This window comes from Ambystoma mexicanum, chromosome 9 (assembly GCF_040938575.1).
Source record: "Ambystoma mexicanum isolate Mex_15411 chromosome 9, UKY_AmexF1_1, whole genome shotgun sequence".
In the NCBI taxonomy this organism is placed as follows: Eukaryota; Metazoa; Chordata; class Amphibia; order Caudata; family Ambystomatidae; genus Ambystoma; species Ambystoma mexicanum.
The window spans coordinates 181,275,649-181,288,714 of record NC_090931.1 but is presented as its reverse complement, the minus strand read 5'-3'; the positions used below and the strand labels follow the sequence as shown (position 1 = coordinate 181,288,714).

Sequence of the window (13,066 nt, the reverse complement as noted above, 5' to 3'; positions counted from 1 at the left end):
TTTGTTGGTCTTCTGGGTTCAGTGCTACTGTTGGGATCCGGGGTGACTAGGGCTTGTGATTGCCTAGTAGGCGACAGGCTTTGTTGCATATTGCCTTCCCCAGCTTCAGCTTCAGCGGGGGCTTTGGCCAATACGTCCTAGGAATCTAGACCATTTCCTTAAAAAAAAAAAGGGGGTGCATGTGATGGCTCGTCTGCTAACCACCTGGTAACGAACTGTAGTTGGCGCGTTACAAAATGTGCCTCAAAATTAGGTACCTTTTTATGCCTTGACCGTATGGCTTCTGCAGTTTTGCGAGGGCCAGCCTATTTCGGCCCTTGCACTACAAGAATCCTTCTAGCTTCCTAAAGAAACTTCTAGGGATATCATATGGAACTTTCGCAAAATAGTGTAGTAATCTAGGGAGCACCGCCACCATCTTCATCAGTGCAGCTCTGCCCATCAATGATGGGGGTAGTTTCACCCAGAAGTCTTTTTCTGATCAATGATGGGGGTAGTTTCACCCAGAAGTCTTTTTCTGCTGCCCAATGTTTCCAGTTGTCAGTCTCTGAGCTCACTTGGCGTTCCTCGGTATCATGAAGGCTTCAATCAATTGGTTCCAGAGGCACAGATCGAGGCCACTGCCTCCCCTCCCTCCCTCCCTAGAGGCACTGGATGCGCTGGCCCCAATAGGAGGTCCCGGGTCCTGCAGGGCGCGTCGCCCTTTGTCTTGTTTCAATTGAGGGGTGCACCGTCCGGCTTCAACTGGTTGTAGCGCAGAGGTCACTCTCGGTACCGTCCAGTCTTGCCAGTAACAGTGTATCGCCTTTCAGGCACTAGATACGGCAGCAGCTGCAGTGAGGATAGAGGCACCCAACTGTGCAGAGCCAATGTCCACAGCTTCACACTGGCCTTTCCTCCAGGGAACTCCATGGAGCCAGCAGCACTGTGCAGGCCGCGGTGTGACTTTCTGGGTGAGGGGCGCGCTCAGTCCCACGCAGTGCTTGACCCCCACTTCCCCCACCCACCCACTAGAGGATTGCTTGGGCAACTATTTACATAGGGTTGCACCCTCCGTAGTGGCCAACACTGGTCTGGGCTCCTCCATATATTTGGATGCGGCCCTCGCTGCACTGCGACTCGCATTTCGGTCGCCTTTGCAGCTGTACATGGGGGAGCCCAGTCTTACCACCTGGGGCTGTGCACAATACCACCACCTTTCCGGGGCCTCACCAGAGCCGCCATGTATGTGAGCGTCGCTGGGGTGGTGCTCCGCTACGCTCAGTCATTCCACTAGACCTGTAGCATCTCCGCTTTCTCTTGCCACCTCAACGCTGTCTCAGTTGCAGACAGCTTAAACTCAGGTCGGTCCTGCACAACTCCTGGGACGGCGTGTGCGGGGTCGTTATTTGTCCCGCAGGGGCTTCCTCCGATACTACTTTTTGCACGGCCAGGGGGCCCTCACATCCGGGTCTCTTGCAATGTTGAGTGGCAACAGGCGCCATTGGGCAGACGCGCTGCAGATCTGCTTCCGTTATTCTGATTCTGCTCCTGCCTTCGCCCATGTGTTGGCCAATGCTTCATTTAGCAATACGTTGTTTTGGCTCTCCGATGCAGCAGGATCTACAGCTTTGGACAGGAGCATTACGGATCACCCAGGAGCAACACAAAACGTTCCTACAGCATGGCTACCTAGCCAAGCCCCTATTCTGAAATTCTTAAGTGGCTTTAAGGTCATTTGTGTGGATTAGTATATATCGTGTTATACAGCCTTAAAATGTGCACCTTATGCTAGCTATTGGTAGGTGAGTGACTTTTGGCGAGTAAGAAGGGGTGTTCTGTGGGTATGTGCCAAACTGAGGTGGCAAATGACCTTTGTTGCCTTCAACATATTTACCCCTTGTGTTATCCTTTTTGCAGTGCCTGGGTGAGGAATGTTTGGTGTGCTGTTGTGACACTCGAAGGCCTCTTCAGTGCAGCTCTAGGAATGTTGCACCTGAAGTGTCTGGACCGTGACCTACTGTATTACTTTTCGCTGTTTGCTTTATTTAATGTAGTTAAGTCAACATATTGGAATGGCAGTGTAAAACGAGTTTTAGTCCAATTTGTGTGTTGCCAATTGGTTTACAGCAATGAACGATGGAGCTTTTCAGAGAAGGTGTGCCTAGCCGCGATAATTATGGACTGCAAGGTTTGTTTTTTTTTATTTTCGTCTACATTTTAATGGGCCACGATGGGCCGGTAAGAAGTGGCATTGAAGTGAACTCGCACTGTGCGCCAATGTCCTTTGTGGTATTGTTTTTTCCAAAGAATAATTCTTCGCCTGCTGATAAGGCCGCAGCATCCATTTCTTTATATACTCAAACCGGATAAATAGGTGAACCCAAAGGGGCATTATCCTTCATTTTAGATGCGAGTGCTTGGTTTATATCACCCTCCTGATGAAGTTGTTAAATTGTCGAAGTGTGAGAAGGACTCCCCAAACGCTTGTAGGTCATTTCTGTCTGAAAACCTGCATCGGGCCCTCAGCCTGTAGGTTTCATACATATATTTTAAAAGGATGATTTCAACTTTAATATATTCATTGATGTATGGGTAGATATGGCGTGCAGAAAGCAAAGCAAGCAACATTGGGCCAAGGTTTGCTTTACTGAAGTTGTGTGGGGTAGGAGGGCTTGAAGCCGGTTCAATATGCTTACTGTGATGCTGGAAATGCATTGGAGGGACAGGGCCTCCGTATCCTTGTTCTTTATTGCTTTTTATTTTGTGTTCTGTTATGTTTTCCGTGCAGGAGTTCATGTGTGGGACTCATGGCGGAGCAGCTCTTTTGGTTTGGTGTCCAGACCTGTGGGATACCCTTATGGCACCCATGGGTGGGGTACAACCCTGTGTCCCTAGTGTGTTTTTGGGCGTGTATGTGTGTGTGTGAGACCAACGGAGCAGGGTATGGGCTGGTGGTAGCTCCGTGCTGAATTGACTGGTGCCCTGAGTGGCCTCCATTTTGGGATGCCCAGGCCCTGTCATTGGAATCGGTAGATTCCTGATGGAGACAAGATGGCCCCCGTGGCCCCTTGCCTTCCATCGCCTGTTACCTTGATCTTCCCGAAGTCCCGGGAAGCCCTGCATCTGTCCTTTCCCCCTGACTGGCTGTTGGGTGGAAGTTCCATATATGGTGGTGTGGGGGAAGTGCCAACCAGACTGACTGGAGCCTTCCCAACGACCGTATGTTGTGGGTGGGACCTGGGTGAATGGAGTGTGACGAATCTACACTTTTTGTTGTGGATGTCTGGTATCTAGTGTTTGACACAATGACTGAGACAGCCCTGCCTGAAACTGGAATGAATGCAGTGTAGTGTTGAATGGCGTGGTACTTGTCCGAATCAACATTCTGTGTTGTGAGTGTCTGGATGGAGAAGAATGGCCTGAATGCACCGTGTGCCTGATTGGCCGACTGCTGAATGCCCTTCAAAGTGATTGGCTGCCGGAGTCTGACCCAGCAGAATGAATGGGAGATCAACAGTATATCTCGGGACCTCTCACTGCTAGGAGTCGTGTTCAGAAGCTGAAGTCCAAACTACGAAGAGTAACTGGAGTGAAACTAAAGCTTGACAGTGAAGCCCTGCTGGAAGAGAAGAATTGCTGTTGCTCTCCTTCAATCTGACAGTTGCTGTGTCTCCAAGGACTGATCCAGAGAGGACCTGGTAAGGCATCCTCTTCCCAAGCTGCGAGGGACCATCGTGCAGCAGCTGATCTTTGCCAAAGCTCCCTGTTAGAAAGGCTGCCGACTGGGACTGCTGAGGAATCCCAAAGCGAATCGCCCGGACTGTTCATCACCGTCGCCGACCGGAGCCGCCATGCTCGAGTTGCTTAAGAACATTCGATTCATGGATTTGCTCATCCGCATTGTCGCCCGTCTTATCCTCCCGGAGAAGGCCAGGCCGTTGACGTGCCGAGGAGCATCCGCCGTTGGGTTTCCTGCCCGCCACCCAAAGTCCATAGACGCCGACGCTTCAACGCACTTGCTGGGCCACAGTTCAAACACTTGCGGTCCAGAACTAGACATCGAGGTGCCCCGCACGCCTCTTCCTTGCGGGATGTTTACGCTTCCCTGTCGACGAGCACCACTAGGAAAGAAGCTGCCACTTCACTGCTGTAGTTCACCCTGTTCTTCGCCGGACGTTCAAACCATGACTCCTGCCTTAAAGGGAGGGCACTCAAGAAGGGCCGTCGATTCCTCGACAAGGAACGCTACAACGCCAGGTACTTTGGGGTTGCTGAACTATTGGAAAGACTCTTGTGAACAAAATATGGACTGGCTTGTGATATCTTTATTCTACAGGTTACCTAGGTGGGGGGGGGGCGGGGGAATCCTCCACACAGAACTGTGTCTAGGTAAACGGGGCCAGTATTCTGCCAATTGTTTTAACCAACTGCTTTCCTCTTATAATCTATTGTTGGTTTCCTTTACAAACTTATTTGTTACATTTAACCGTACAGTTGATGCACTTTAAAGAGATCGAATAGTAATTGTGGTACCACGCAGAACTGTATAGACTTGCCATTATAGATAACCAAGTACAAAGTGTTATCGTGATATTGAACAGAACCTTGATTATTAATTTTATAAAGACAGTGTTTTAACTAATAGTGTGCGGACATTCCTTTATGGTTGCTTGGGGACTACACTGTACTTAAGAACCAGCCTGCCTCACCACCTGAGAAGCTAGGCCTTGATTGCTCGTCCATGTACCAATAATAGAGAACCTTGGCTGGGGTCCTCTGTGCCTCTCCTCTGCGATAGAGAGCAGGAGTACAGACCCACCCCTCCGGTCTTTACACACTTACCAAAAAAAAAAAAACATAAAGCAAGTGCACTTTTGCTCCAATGGGTTTTATTTCTTTTCTCCACAAGGCTGATTGAAATAAAAGTGCGCTTCTGTTGCTCCGAACACCAAGTTTCTGGCTTGTTTAATTACATCCGTTAAGAGAAGTCGTCCTAGTAATTAACGTGGGACACTAGCTGGTGTCTAAACGGCGTTTGGAGTTGTTCTCCTGATGGGCTATGCTCTGTTGTAAATGCTTCCTTGGGTGATCAATCAGCCAGAAAGTACCTTCTATTCTGTTTTTAAGTAGCTCAGTGAATGCTCTTGGCCTGCCTATTCAGATTTCTGGACACAAGTATAGAAGCTCATTTTGCTGACAATATACTAATGTCTTTGGAAAGTCACTGGTATAAGTGCTTCTTGGTACCTAGATGGCTGGGACTTTTCTTTGTTAATAGATTTTTAGATGCCTACATGCTTAATGATTTCTTGTTCTCATTAAGATTCCGGAGTACTGTCGAGTCTTGGAAGAAAATGAGATCTCGGATCACTGTTTCGACCTGATCTTTGCCTTTGACGAGATTGTGGCCCTGGGTTACCGGGAGAATGTGAATCTGGCCCAGATTCGCACTTTCACAGAGATGGACTCCCATGAAGAGAAAGTGTTCCGAGCAGTACGAGAAGTAAGTCTTTGTTCTTGCAATGTTGCACATTCATGACGGTGTGTCCAGACAGTGGATTGCTAATGATGAACAAACTAGCCAGTTTTAACTTTTTTGTGGGGGGGCTTTACATATTCTAGATTCCTTTTTATTTGAATAAGGAAGGTACGAATGTAAAAGTATTAAATGAAGACTAAAAGGGAGCATTGTTGGTAGTAGAGTGCTCACCCTGGAACATAATTTTTTTAGATGCCTGTACGTGGGATGTCTTTATAGTGACCTGTTTTCTCTTTCAGACTCAGGAGCGTGAGGCCAAAGCAGAGATGCGAAGGAAAGCCAAAGAGTTGCAGCAGGCCCGCCGTGATGCTGAGCGACAGGGAAAGAAAGCACCAGGCTTTGGCGGCTTCGGCAGCTCTGCTGTTTCCAGTGGTACTGCTGCAGCTATGATCACAGAAACCATCATTGAGACTGAGAAACCCAAGGCGTCGCAGTCCGCTGCCAGGTAGTTATATTTGGACCACTGAGACATTAGCTAGCGAAGTAGCTGAATGCAGGCTGGAAATGCTTCATGTAGGTAGCCCAAAAGTGAGACCCGACAGTGACTACGAGTTGGCTGATCGTGCGCCCGGAAAGCGGAAGGTGTCTTCGGCTGCTGGTCCCTGACAGTGATGCTAGAAGACATTGAGGCGTATGAAAGGGAGTTGGTGCATCTTTTTGTCATTTTAGGCCATTAGTCAGTTGGGGAACCCCATCAATAGAAAGGAAGGTTGTCTGTAATATAACTACTAATTTTAGTTGGTACATGTCTTTGGGTAAGTGCAAGGCAGCGTGGCTCTTGGTAGACCTTACATCTGATCAGAACCGGGAGGTAAGCCGTAAAGCATCCGATTAGGGTAAGAAACTGGCACTCATTGAAAGCGCACTGTAGAACAGAGATCACCTTTTGAATGCATTTTGACCCAAAAGGCACATGCAATCTGAAAAGTTTTGCTACCTTTCTAGATTTTTAATGTAGTTTAAAACTGCTTGATATGGTACGTTTTGAACCAGATTTAATTTTCAGAATGGTTTGCATTCAAGAACTTCAACATGCCTTGCAAAACATGTTCTATTCATACTCCTTTTTTGTTAATTGGGCTGTGAAACTGCACCACCAATTAGCTAAGATCAGACTGACGAAGTTAGGGAAGTCCCTACTTTATTGAGGCGTGGGTATGAGGAGGAGCCAGCCATAGGCTCCATAAATAGTCTTGGTATTGAAAGTTGGTATACTGTCCATATAGCTGTTTGAATATTATGTGGTTACTGGAATTTGTTTTTACCACCGGTCTGAAAACTGTCTTATTTTGTCTCTTCATTTAAGACCTTCAGGTTCCAGCAAAGCTCTGAAACTTGGAGCCAAAGGGAAGGAGGTGGATAATTTTGTGGACAAATTGAAGTCGGAAGGGGAAACCATCATGAACTCATCTGCAGGAAAGCGTTCAACGGAGGCTGCCAAAGTACTGGCACCACCTGTCAACATGGAGAGGTGAGTATAAGGTCTTGTCTGCCAAATGGTGTAGATCATGGGCGAGTCTGAAGTGGGTTTGGGATTTTGTGTTGTGTTTTCACTGTCTGCCTTTCAACTCCAGGGCTGACCTGGTTTTTAAAATGTGATGCTTATTAAAACCAGTGGTTAGAAAACCATCTCCCCACGTGTGCTCTCTAATGAGCAGTATGTGCACAGAAATCGCAAACTTTTGCACACAGCAAATCATTCATTCTTGGAATCCAGGTTAAGCTTTTCAGCTGAATAAATGAGCATTTTGTCCGATGCGGGGGTTGGTGGGACAGGCACTTTTTCTTTCTAACTCGATTATCCCAGTTATTGAACTTTGATGGCATCCAGGCACTGCCTTACAGAGTAGCAGCCATCTTACTAAAGATTCTCCTTGGCTTTTTCTACGGGTGGCCAAATTGCTGGATGCAATGCAAAAGATAGAGAAGGGTATACTCTGTATAAGATCTACAGTCTTAAAACCTATCTATGCAAACTGCCCTTAGCCTCTGATATATTTGCTCCAGACTACCAGTGTAGGGGGACCTGGTCCCCCCATTGATCTTGGTTGTGTAGCACAAACTCCACCCCCTCAACAATTGTCAATCATATGTAACCAGCCACTGTCTGTTGACCGCTCCTATTACTGTTCTTAGCCAGGACTGTTTTGCCCTTGTGTGGTGATGTCACTCATCACTGGGGTATGTCCCAAGCAGAGGCTAACTTTGCAGCCACACAACTTTAGAGGCTTACCTGGTTTCTGCCACCCACATGTGACTTCTCCTGGTTCTGCTGTGTTATACCACCTATTATAGGTGTGGTGATGTGCTGCCTTTTATAGCTGTATGGTCAGTACTCATAACAGCGACAAACTCTTTCGACAGTTCCGCCTTTTGTGCTTACATGCACAATTTTGTTTTATTCTTGATTTTTTTTAATCTTGATATTCCATCTAATTTTTATTCTAGTAATTCTTTCTCTCAATATTCCAAGCTCCTGACTGAGCCTTTCTGACCCTGCCTGTAGAAAATTGTTCCAATAGAAACTTTATTGAAGTGCGCTAGTTATCGTGTGATGTCTTTTATGCTGTCTACTAACATTGGGAGAATCGTCTTTGTGTGTGAATGCAAAGAAATATCCCTCTTTCGGCAACAAAGCCAGCAGAGGAATACTGCAATAAGTACAGTCCACATATGTGGGTTTGCTAACGTAAGCATTTGGGTTACATGATGCAGTATATCAAAGTGCAAAGAGCAACTGTGTATGCCCTACTTTGAAAGCATTTTTTTAGTTTTCAAAAGTCCCTGTAAAAGGTACAGATATTACTGTAAATGTTCAATCTTATCAGAAGGATATGGTACTATGGATGACCAGTCCAAATTAATCACGCATCTCAAATGTATATGAACATCAGTTGCATGCCAAAAGATATTATGCTTCTATCTGCATAGCCAATGCTAGGTGAACATCGTATGTCGGTCCTGCTACAGAGTGGATGCCTTTATCATTGGCGTTGAACACTAGTTCAATTTGTCATTAAGCCCTTGCCTTGCCAGCAAATCTATCCTCCGTCTGGCGATAACTGGCCATGTTTCATTTTGTCCATGCACCAGAGTTGCAGCAGCTCTTAGGCCGCATGATCCATTCCATTCAGTTCAGTCCAATCCACGCGTCCTGCTTCATTTCGGGAACGATGACGATCTCACCTGTCTCTTGGGGTTTTTAACTTCCCAGACATTGTAGTCGATCACCAGGTCCATTCTGCATCTACCCATAAGCCAGGTATTTGGTATGTTGGGGCTTGTAAGCATTGAACGAAGACTGCACCATCTCGACATAACTCTGCCAACTAAAAAAACACACCAATTTACACTGGGCCACAAGATAGCTGGTTGTCCTGAAGCTTAATTTAGTGCTTCTGGCCATGACTGATGAGCAATGTTCTCTCGGATCGCTCTTAGCTGGTCACTATAATTCTGTATTTCACTTCATGTGCTAGCCCACCCAATCTTTTGACCTGCAGACATTGTTAAATAAGATTTGACATGTTTTGTGCGATATGCCTTGCCATCGTGTCGCTCTTATGCTTCATCTATATTCAAGAACTGTGCCCCTGTTATCAGCTATGTTTTTCTGTAGTTGCTCCAAACATTCTCCATGCATTTAGCCTAAATGTATTTTCCAGGCAAATGCTACTGAATTGACCCCATCCCAGATATCTTTTAAGATGTCTCTGCTTTCAACTTCCAGCATGTCCTCTTTCTGCACCATCTGTATTGCAGATACTGTACAACAATTTGGACAATGAGACTTTACTAGTTATATTCATATTCAAGATAAATCTTCCGGACCTGTCCACCCCGTAACCTTAGTCTTGGTAACTGTTGTACCATGTGCCTAGGTGAAGGGGGAAGTCTGTTTAATTTTTTAAAGCTTTTTTATGGGTGGCCTTTTTAGGTCTCTCCATAATGTATGGTTGAAGGTAGTTTCCTACAACATTTGGACTTCGGCTGCGGTGCCCCTTTGGGCACCCCTGTTAATCTTTCATATACTTAGGTGAACTACTGTTCCCAGGAAGTAAGAGGGATTTTCATCCCCTTAACATTTTATATAAGTGAGCCAGCACCCCCACCTTACTTGTAGATGGTAACATTGTTTTACAATTGCAAGTTAACTTGAATGGCTGTTGGCAGTGCAACTATTTTTTTGACTTTGTCACTATTACTTGCAGTCCGTTGATTCAGCCTCAGTAATGCAGAGAAGGGCCACCATTTTGCTAAAAGAGTGGGGTTCCTTCTCTTCATTTCTTGTGTTTGATTTATAGAGCGCTTTACACCAAGGTGCTGTACAGTGGAACAACATAATACATAACAACAATGTAACGGATGAAGCAAAATTACATCATGAATCATTCAATAAAACAGTGAAAAGAGCAATTAACTGAAGGGGAGGGGGAACAGGTGGGTGTGGGAGGGGTGGTGGAGAGTTGGAAGAGCAAATTGAAGGGAGAGGAGGGTAGGAGAGGAGAGAGAAAATCAAGGGGAAAAATGAGGGGGGAAGCAGAAAGGGTAGAGGGGGAGCTTTCAAAGAGGAGAATGGAGAAGGAGGGATTTAAGGGAAGTGCAGAAAGAGGGGGACGGTCGTGGTGGAGCGGATTGTGAGAGGGAGTGAGTTCCAGTGTAGGGGTGCAAGGAGTTGAAAGGAGCAGAACCGGGAGGAAGCACGGGGGTGGAGGTACAGTGAGAAGGAAGTGGTCAGCGGAACAAAGGGAACGTGAGGGGGAGTTGAAGGAGAGAAGGGAGGAGAGATAAGGAGGAGCAAGACCATGGAGGGTGAAGACAAGGCAGAGAAAGTAAAATTTTAGCTGAGAGTGAAATGGTAGCCAGCCAAGGTAAGAGAGCGAAGTAGAGATGGAGTCACGGGACGTGAGGAGACAAAGGGTACGAATAGCAGAGTGGTAGATGTATTCAAGGGGGGGGGGGGGGATGAGATGCTGGTAGTCGAAAGAGTAGAGAGGAGCAATAGAAGAGGCGAGAAAAGATGAGCGAGGAGATTAGGAGTATGGTAGCGTGGAAAGTGAGGGAGGGACGGATTTTGCAAATATTGTAGAGGTGGTAACGGCAGGTGCGAGAGGTGAGTGAAATGTGCTGGGAGAAGGAGGAGTCAAAGAGAAAGCCTAAGTTACAAGCTTGGGGAGAGATGAGATTGGAGGGAGGAAAATGAATGAAAGGGGGAGGGGGAAGAGTTGGAGGGAAAGAAAAGGACTTCGGTTTTATCTGTGTTGAGAGAGAAAGCTGGAAGGCATCCAGTTCTTAATGGCAGTAAGGCAGGAAGAGTTTTAGGTGAAGGTCAGTTGAAAAGGAGAAGAAAGAGAGAAAGAGTTGGTGTCGTCGGCATAGAAACAGTGGGAGATGCCAAACGAGGAGATAACCGGGGCAACGAGGGAGGTGTAAAGGGAGAAGAGGAAAGGACCAACTACAGAACCTTGGGGGAAACGCTGTATTGAAGAGGAAAGGAAGGAGAGGTCCGGCCACCCCATGATACAGCAAAGGAACGGGAAGAGAGATAAGAGGATAGCCATTTGAGAACAGGGCCTTGAAACCCAAAGGAGGAAAGAGTGTGGAGAGGATGATCAACAGTGTTAAAGGCTGCCGAAAGATCAAGGAGAATAAGGATGGAGGATTGCGTGGCATGGCGAGCAGAGAGGAGGGAGTTAAGGATGGAGGTGAGAGCTGTTTCTGTGGAATGTTTGGGACGGAAGCCAGATTGGAAGGGAGGAAGGAGAGAGGAAGTATTGACAAAGGATGAGAGCTGAGAATAGGCAAGGCGCTCAAGAAGCTTGGAGAGGAATGGTAGAAGAGAGATGGGTCTAAAGTTAGCAGTGAGAAGTGGATCAGCAGAGGGTTTCTTCAGAATAGGAATAATCGTAGCGTGCTTGAATGCAGAGGGAAATGTTGATGAGGAGAGGCAGATGTTGAAGAAAGAGGTAAGGTAGGGGATAAGAAGAGGGTAGATCTTGGGGATAAGAAGGGAAGGGAGAGGGTCAGATGGCGGACGTGGGGTGAGCTTTGGATAGAAAGGAGGAAACTTCAGAAGGTGAAACGGGAGAGAAGATGGACCTGAAGGATGTCTTAATCGCTGCAAAAATGGCTGTGTATACAAAATATCACAGCACAAATGCTGTGTTTTTGCCGCCACAATTATGTAAATGATGCGGGGGATACCCCCGCAACCCCTGGGCCCATTACACCATTTAAGGGGAGCGGGGGAGCACCCCCCTAAATTGTATAATGGGGTACACCTTTTTCGGGTCAAAGCATGATTGCCCCTACCTGCAAAATGCAGGGTTGAGATTGCAGAAGTTGTTCTGTAGTTACTGTTAAATACTCTGAACCCGCAAGATGCTGACAAGTCCACCACTGGAACCAAATCCAAAGAGAAACCAAATCCAAAGAGGAAGATGAAGAGTAGACCGCTGAGATGATTTCCAGCAACCGGAGAGCCTGCTATGCAACTGTTGGGGATAATTCTCATTTCTGTACTAATTCCCTCGCTCCAACCTTGGAGAACCCCCCCCCCCTTGCCCCACAAAGCTCTTTTGATGGACTTTTTAATTTTAGCCCTGGAGTGAGTGAACTTTTTTCAGCTCGCGTGTTTTGACCTGATTTGGATTGTTTCCACTGTTTTTGGAGTGACAAACTCCATAGACATTTTTTTTTTGTATGGTGACACTGCACATTCAATTTAGTGTCCGAGATAAATCCTTTCTTTCTCATAAGGTTTAAATACCTTTTCTTGTGTGAACTACTGTTTCCAAGAAAAGTAAAATGAAATTGACTTTACTTACCTTTTCTCTTTGTAGGTCCAGCACACACCATCTTATGTGGAGTGGTGGGGGGGGCTTACCTAGTAGCCCCTTATCCTACGTTCTCATGTAACATTTTTTTGTTACCCTCTACCTTAAATGGCAGGTGGCAATGGTTTAATTTTCCTACCATTCTACCACAGGCTGAATCTTCAGCTGCAGTACAGCACCCATGAGTGACCATTTTGTCAAAATGGTCCCTGACTTTTTTTTTTCACCATTTTCTGTTTGAGGTCTTCTGTTTTACTCTGCGTCAAAACAGATCTGAGCATTTTGTCTTGCCATTTGGCGAGCTTCAGCCCTGAAGCCTGCCTCTGGCTCCAGTGTCTGGAAGGACAGCATGTGAGGGAGGGTCCCGAAACTACTCTGTACTGTCTCTAGTAATGCCTGAATGCAACCAGTCCTGATTGGCTGGCTGTCCTTTCAGGGCAGCCACCCTGTTGTGTGATTGACAGCCTAGGCTGTGCAAGAATGGGCGAAACCTGCTTAAAAGGAGTTTTGTGATTAGAGGCAGAGTCCACCACTAGGAGAAACGATGAAGAAACCACTTGCTTGCTGCATCCTCCTGGACCTTTGAATTGCCCTGTGAAGCCCTGCTGCCATTTTGACAGAGACTTCTGAAGGGATGACTTCTCCTCTTGGAGACTAACTCCACTGGACCATCTTCGTAGACGAGTGAAATGTCTGAAATCTGGAGCTT

At 46.6% G+C, this 13,066-nt stretch overlaps 1 protein-coding gene across 1 annotated transcript in view; it reads left to right on the top strand.

Moving 5' to 3' along the window:
• Positions 1 to 13,066, top strand: part of ARCN1 (archain 1) — a 343,782-nt gene that overhangs the window by 92,061 nt on the left and 238,655 nt on the right. Inside the window, exons 3-5 of the mRNA XM_069614428.1 lie at positions 5,306 to 5,485; positions 5,761 to 5,966; positions 6,828 to 6,992. Of these exons, the coding sequence (XP_069470529.1) occupies positions 5,306 to 5,485; positions 5,761 to 5,966; positions 6,828 to 6,992 (551 nt within the window). The remainder of the gene's footprint in view (positions 1 to 5,305; positions 5,486 to 5,760; positions 5,967 to 6,827; positions 6,993 to 13,066) is intronic.